This window comes from Lampetra planeri, chromosome 37, assembly GCF_965212315.1.
Source record: "Lampetra planeri chromosome 37, kcLamPlan1.2.h2, whole genome shotgun sequence".
Lineage (NCBI taxonomy): Eukaryota > Metazoa > Chordata > Hyperoartia > Petromyzontiformes > Petromyzontidae > Lampetra > Lampetra planeri.
In genome coordinates, this window is record NC_136143.1 from 2,068,285 (window position 1) to 2,076,163 (window position 7,879).

Below are 7,879 nucleotides of genomic sequence, written 5' to 3' on the forward strand. Positions count from 1 at the left end.
AGTCGTCTCAGTCAGTCGACCTGTGGCATCTGAGTCTGCCCCGTGACCTCCTGCCAGTGGATGTTCGACACTTCACGTGGCCTCAACGTGCACATAGCCTGGCACAAGCGTCGTGGTGATGTCACCGCCACTTAGTTGCGAATGGCGATTGTTGTTGTGTGTGTGTGAGAGTAGCGATGTTTGGTATAATCTGGCTGCCTCTATACATCATCATATTAACCGATATTAAGCAGAAGCGCTCCCCGAAAATAACTTGGAATAAAATAATGATCATGCAGCGTGCGATCTCAACACCCCTGACCAGCGGCAACAGCGGCAGCAGCATGCACTGTGATGGACAACCGCGTGATTGAACAAAATTGATCCACGTCCAGTCAAATCATCGCAACCACAACAATGCTGCCAGTGCCATGCCCTGTGCCTGCCACTGCCTGCCAATGCCCTGCCCTGCGCCTCCACCCAGCAAGCGCCTGTCGTGTCCCCCCCACACCACCACCAGCCCCCACCCTACAAACATATTAACTTAACATTCTCCACCTTTATAACTCCCGGTCTCTGTCGCTCCAATCCACTCTTCGGGGCTGTTTTTGGTCTGGGACTGTTTTTGTTGTTGTTGTTGTTGTTTTGCTGTCTTTCCCAAGCTTAGGAATTAGATGTACTTGTGCAATTTGAACTTAGATATGTTTTATCTATTTTACGTATTTATTTCTATTAGTGATTTGGTTGCCTCTCCTACACTTCGCACTCCTATCGGTATTTTTTTGTATTGTTCGTTGTTGTAACTTTCTGACCCGCCCCGACTGGACATGTGCGAAAGAAAAAGCTTCACAGCTCATGGGGATTCCTCCGGGATAAATCAACATTCACATTCTGATTCGGGAGACAACCTCCCCATTTACATTCGCAGTGAAACTCCAATAACAGCTCGAGTGGAAGCGCCACAGCGCGTCCGCCGTCAAGCCTCAGTTTCGCGAGCGGCTGCGTACACCTCATTCCTCGCCACCGCCCCGCTCGTGAAAACTCGTGTCCGCCGTGGCGAGACGACGCATCTCGTTGTTAACGTCCCCTGGGGCAGCGCCTTTATAAGTCATCGCCATCATCAGACGAGGCTCTCGGCGTCGTCTGTGTCTGCCGCCTAATGGCCACCGAACTCCTCCACGCCCCCACTCCCACCCCCCACTCGGTTTGGCCGTGACAGTCCCGGCCACAGGGAGGGATCTTGAGAGTGGAAGAGGGAGAAGGCACCGCGGATTATGTTGCAGGAGGCGTGCGTGGCAGGCAGCGGTCGTCGACGGGAGCTAATCAGTTGGATAATATAATCCATGCGCTGCCATCTGGCTGCTGGCCATCGAATGAAGGCAGCCGCCGCATCGCGCGCTTTCAGATGCGCCTATGCGGCCGTCTGGAAAGCTCTTCCTCCTCCCGACATTAAGACGCCACTGGGAGCGACGCACTTTAAAATAATTTGGATTGAAGACTCATTTCTTTAGAACTGCTTTTTGTGTTCGCATTTTAAGTCGATATTAAAAACAAATATAATAATGGAAGCTGGTTCGTAAGTGTGTGTGTTCGTAAGTCGAGGACTGCCTGCACACACGTACACGCTGAACGAAGGCAACCCCGCGCCGTGTCGGCCACGAGGGATGTGCTCCTGCCGGAGCGCAGCACGTGGGGCTCTCGCACGAGAGGGCGTGGACACGCGTGACGTCACAAGGGAAACGATCACGTGAGCGGTGCGTACATATGCGCACGCGTCCGTTCCGTCTCGACACAAGTCCATCCAGACGACACCTCCGATTAGGACGGTTGGCTACGTACGGTGCGACAGAATACATACGTACGTACATACATACGTACATATATACGTGCATAAATACGTACGTTCGTCCATCAGGTCATTGATTGCCCTCGCCAGTAATAGCCAGTAAGCCGGCAGCAGCAGCAGCAGCGGTTATTTGACAAACCCAACTGCTGATGACACCCATGAAGTCGAAACCGATCCAGAGTTTTCTTCCGTCGACCCCTAAAGCTGCTTGAGAAGTCGTGGGCAGGAAAGGCCTCTCACCGCAGGGGTCGGCAACCTGCGGTGCTGGAGCCGCACGCGGCTCGTCAAGAAACTGCCTCGTGACGTTCTCCATTCAGAACAAGGCCGTAGCCATGGAGTCAACATCGGGGAGGACCAAATTTTTCAGGGGGTCTGAGGGTCCCCCCCGCCCCCAGAAAAAAATATCTAAATTTGAAAAAAAAATCCTGCCTAAAATAGAAAAAAATGCACTAACACATGGATGGACTCTTCATTTATGTTTTACAATAATGTCTAATAGTGTATTGTATAGTCTATTGTATTTCATTGCTCTGTTCTTTCTTACCTTTTCTTATTTCATTGTATGTAATGGCAGAGATTAGGGATGAATAAAGTACAACCATAACCACAATCAAATAAACAGAAATCTATTTTATAGAAAATATATTGGGGGGGGGGGGGTGGCATTTTGAGCATATTTGAATATTGGGGGGGGGGGTGTGTCCCCCCCCAATATATATCATAATTACGGCCTTGATTCAGAACCCCCGCCGTCTCGTACTGAGCACCACCACAGTGCATGTCTCTTCTTGTTATTTTGGTTGGCCGACCCCTGCCCTGGGGTCGAGGCCGACGGGACAGCAGCTCAACGTTTGTTCCAAAACAGCGCGGAGCCGTCGCTCAGACGACAGCGCGAGCATCGGAGATGCGCGGCGCCGCTCCAGCGGGCGCTGCCCTGCTGTGTTGCGGCACGTGCTGCAGAAGGGCGACCATTAGGCGAGTCACGCGGAGCTCAATCTGAGAAGGGCGCAACGAAGCGCGGAGAGGCGCGTGCTCGGAATGACACCGAGAGGCAGGAGGAGGAGGAGGAGCGGGTTCGTGACGTGGGGCCCCGCTGTGAAGAGGGGGTGAGTGGGTGTCGGGCAGGAGGGACTGTGATGATGAACAGTGGTCGAGGTTGATAATGGAGCGGCAGCCGATGAATGGGACGACGCGTCCTGGAGGAGCGGGTCACCGGGGAGATGGAGCGATGAAATCGGTTCGGTGCTGGGTGGATTAAAACATTGTAGGATCGCGAGATATTGCGGTTTGGAGAGGGAGGCCTTCCTCCAGCGGTGAATATGTGTATACAGTATATTATTATCAGAGCATGTTGGGTTCCAAGTACTGTGTGTGCTTAATACAGACTTTATTCCTTGCAAAAGGCATCTTTTTGGCGTTTGAACATCTTAACACCTGCTGCTTTATTGCCAGAAAGGGAAAAAAAATCTATTCTCATTTCTCACATTTTGAAACAACAACAACAATGACAATTACGATAACCGGGGCGGCCGCGGGGATTCGAATCCGCGAGCCTCCCGGAGGCCGAGGGCCCTACCTGCGGCGGACTGCGCGCACCCCGCGAGCGTGCACGCGCGCCGCTCGCCCTCCCCCTCGGGCAGCACGAGGCAGAGCACGGCGAGCAGCGAGCTGACGGCCAGCAGCGAGCAGCCGCCCCCACACAGCACCACGCTCACCTGGGCCCGGGAGGCAGTGGGGGGGGGGGGGGACAAGGGGCAGTGGGGGGGGCAGAGGGCAGTGGGGGGGGACAAGGGGCAGTAGGGGGGGGACAAGGGGCAGTGGGGGGAAGGGGCAGGGGGGGGGGCAAGGGGCAGTGGGGGGGGGCAAGGGGCAGTGGGGGGGGGACAGGGGGGCAGTGGGGGGGGCAAGGGGCAGTGGGGGGGGGCAAGGGGCAGTGGGGGGGGGACAAGGGGCAGTGGGGGGGGGACAGGGGGCAGGGGGGGGGGCAAGGGGCAGTGGGGGGGGGACAGGGGGCAGTGGGGGGGGGCAAGGGGCAGTGGGGGGGGGGCAAGGGGCAGTGGGGGGGGGCAAGGGGCAGTGGGGGGGGGGCAAGGGGCAGGGGGGGGGCAAGGGGCAGTGGGGGGGGGACAGGGGGCAGTGGGGGGGGGACAAGGGGCAGTGGGGGGGGGGCAAGGGGCAGTGGGGGGGGGCAAGGGGCAGTGGGGGGGGGACAAGGGGCAGTGGGGGGGGGCAAGGGGCAGGGGGGGGGGCAAGGGGCAGGGGGGGGGACAAGGGGCAGGGGGGGAGGCACAAGGGGCAATGGGTAGAGAGACGTCATGTTTAGATAAACATCAGACACAGTAATGTTGTGCCTAATGGGATTATTATTATCGCTGCGCTGTGTCACCCTGCACGAGAGCCCCACCGAGTCTCCAGGCTCTGTGCTCGCGGTGTGCCGGGCGGGCGGGCGGGTCAACGGCTCGGATTAAGCCCCCGGCGCGAGCGCCAAATCACCGCACTCGGTCACCCGGTGGAGTAATTCACCTCCTCCCACTGTACCGAACGCATCGCACACAGCAACGATCCCCTGTGCGGCACGATGTTGGGCCAGGTTGCGATTGCCCATTATCCGAACCGGTTCTGGGCCCTCCCCTAGGTCGGCTCGGTCTCAAATGAGTACCTGGTGCAGTGTGTAAACATTTTCCACTCGGGAGACAAATGCGGTGGGGCGTGGTGCTGGTCTAACCCACCCCCTCGTCTGCCGTGGCGGCCTTCATGGGGGGTGATCTTTGTCTTTGTGTGCTGCTCACCCATCCAAGCACTAACCACGCTCAACCGCGCTCAGCTTGCGGGAGACATTGGGCCCAATTACGGGGCATTGGTTCCTCGCTCACGATCATCTGAGCCGCTCGCTGGCACTCACGGCGGCTGTCAACCCCCACGCGGTGAGCACGGGGGGGCCTCCTCTCCGTGCGCCACCGCCCCGGCCCCTGGCTCTGACTGGCGCGCGCTTCTCTCCTCCTCCGCAGCCTCCTCGCATCCCCCCCCCTCCTCCAATCTCCAGATCATCCAAAAGGCGGCTGCCAGACTTGACTCACCAACCCCACAACACCCACCCACTCAACCCCCACCCACCCCACCTACCCCACCCCACCCACCCACTCAACCCCCACCTACCCCACCTACCCCACCCCACCCACCCACTCAACCCCCACCCACCCCCACCTACCCCACCCACCCACCCACTCAACCCCCACCTACCCCACCTACCCCACCCCACCCACCCACTCAACCCCCACCCACCCCACCTACCCCACCCCACCCACCCCACTCAACCCCCACCTACCCCAACCCACCCACCCCACCCCACCCACCCTCTCCACCCACCACACAACACCCACCACACAACACCCACCCCACATCGCCCTACCCACCCACTCAACCCCCACCAACCCCACTCACGCCCTGTCACATCACTCTACTCCCCTCCACACACTCTCCTACCTCTGCCCCCCCCCCCATCTCACTCTACTCCCCTCCCATCTTTAAAGGGCAAGGTGATGTGGATGAGTGTGGGAGCTACAGAGGAATATCATTGATGAGTCGCGCCATGAAACTCTGGGAGAAGATGACAGAAAGGAGGCTGAGGAAGCTGGTGGATGTTGACGCGAGTCGGTTTGTATTGAGACAGGGAAGGGCAACAATGGGCGCGATCTTTGCACTGAGAAGCGTTTTGATGGAGAAGCTCAGAGGGAAGAAACGGGGCCGGCACGTGGTGTTCATTGATCTAGAGAAAGGGTACGACAGGGTGTCTAGAGAGCTCATCTGGTGGCGAATGAGAAGAAGAGGTATTGCTGAGGTACACGTCCAGCTGAGCCAGGATATGTATGAAGGAGGGAGAATGAACGCGCGGAGCAGCTGTGGAGTGTCGGAGAGCCTTCAAGTGAAAGTGGGAGTGAAGCACGGTTCCGCCCTGAGCCCCTTCCTGATCATCCTGGTGCTGGACACACGCACGGGAGACATTCAGAGGGAGCCCCCCTGGTGGGCGCTGTTTGCTGACGACATGCTGGCTATGCAGTGAAAGCAAATGGGGTAGTGGAAGAGGATTTAAAGATCTGGGTGCAAAAGATTGAAGGGAATGGGTTGAGGATCAGTCGGACGAAGACTGAGTATATGGTGGCACATTTCAGTGAAAATGATGCAGAAGGAGGAATGGAGATTGGAAATGACCAGTGAATGAAGAGGAGCGAGTTTAAGTAGCTGGGTACAACGACGCGGTGCTGATGGATCACCAGAAGGAGAGATGAGAACACGAACAAGGGCTGGATGGCTGAATGGCGAGAGATGACTGGTGTGGTGTGCGATAAGACGGTCCCAGTTTGGTTGAAGGGAAAAGTGTGTAGTGTATAGTGTAGTGTAGTAGTGTAGTGTATAGTGTAGTGTATAGTGTAGAGTATAGTGTAGAGTATAGTGTAGTGTATAGTGTAGTGTAGAGTGTAGTGTATAGTGGTAGTATATAGTGTAGTGTAAAGTGTAGTTTATAGTGTAGTGTAGAGTGTAGTGTATAGTGTAGTTTATAGTGTAGTGTATAGTGTAGTGTATAGTGTAGTGTAGAGTGTAGTGTATAGTGTAGTGTATAGTGTAGAGTGTAGTGTATAGTGTAGTGTAGAGTGTAGTGTATAGTGTAGAGTATAGTGTAGAGTATAGTGTAGTGTATAGTGTAATGTAGCAGTGCTGTTGCATGGGGCCGAGTGCTGGGGCAGAATAAAGAGGGAGGACCAAGCCATGGCAGTCACAGAGACGAGGATGTTGCGGTGGATGTTGGGGTTTAACAAGGGAGGGACAAGGGGGTGAGAATGAAGGAGTGAGAGGAAGACTCAAGGTGGTAGAGATCGCAGAGAAGGCGAGAGAGAAAAGTCTGGTGAGGTTCGGGCCATGAAGAGAGACAAAAAGAAAATTGATGTGGGTCAGAAGGTGCCCGTGATGCAAGTGGACGTAAAGAGATGAAGAGGAAGGCAGAAGAAGAGGTGGAGGGGTGGCGGGGGGTCGATGTGGTGGCCCCGAGGAGCGGGAAGAGAGACGGCGCAGGGACAGCGCAGCGTGGAGAAGGTTGGCGAGGACGGCGGAACACCCCCGCGTGGGTGCGACAAACGCGTGGAAGAAGAAGACTGCTTGAAATGTCCCCATGGTGACAGGCCACTTCGTTGAGCTATTATTTGTGATGGCCAGGTTACTTCTGAAAAAGAGCTACATAGCTCAGTGGGACTTACCTGGTAAGATAAAATAAAACGTTTAGTTTTAAGAGACAGTATGATTCAAGCCCTTCCTCCTTCAATGCGCTGGCTGTAACTGACTGCATCGTTCTCTCTGTTAAAATAACTCGGCCCACCTGTGATCCCTAATCGCTTTCGGGTTAGGCCGAAAGATTTACGCCAAAAAGTGTCGTCAATAATCCTCAACCACCCCGACGCGATTACGCCCCCCACGATCTCGATCACAATCTCACCGATAGAGGACTCCCCCCCCCCCCCCCACCTAAGCTTGCCGATGACTTGAGACGTCTCGCCGGGCGAGTTCAACGTCAACAAAAGCACGACGACGTTTCGCTCCAACTGCTCTGAGCTCCCATCAGGCAGGGGGGCGCGGAAATCGAGTTAGATATATCACGGACCATGAATATATCACGCGTGCGCGTGCGCAGTGCCGAGACGCGCCCCATTCGGATGCCGCGCGCGAGCTGCGTGAATCGACAAATGTCCCCCACCCCCTCCTCCCCTCTCCCCCATAAACCCCCCACCCCCTCCCCCTGGGGCCTCCCTAGATCCCCCCACCCTCCCCCACGACTGACATTGGCTACAGGTGACAGTCATCGATCTGCACAACCTGTTCGCGTCTGCTGTAAATCGCACGCGGTGGCCTTCCCCAAGCGTGACAGCGCCGTGCGCTGCACATCACGCACAGAGCGCGTAGCGGCCGCAGTGCGCAGGCGGTGCAACTGCACCGGGGGAGGGCAGCACCCCCCTCCTCACCGCCCAAATTGAATTCCTTAGACCAGGGCCCGTGTCGACCATGCTA

At 56.5% G+C, this 7,879-nt stretch overlaps 1 protein-coding gene across 1 annotated transcript in view; it reads right to left on the reverse strand.

Annotated features, from left to right (window-relative positions):
* The window catches only part of LHFPL7 (LHFPL tetraspan subfamily member 7), a 64,551-nt gene that overhangs the window by 42,924 nt on the left and 13,748 nt on the right, over window positions 1-7,879 (reverse strand). Inside the window, exon 3 of the mRNA XM_078611611.1 lies at window positions 3,402-3,540. Coding sequence (XP_078467737.1) covers window positions 3,402-3,540 — 139 coding nt within the window. The remainder of the gene's footprint in view (window positions 1-3,401; window positions 3,541-7,879) is intronic.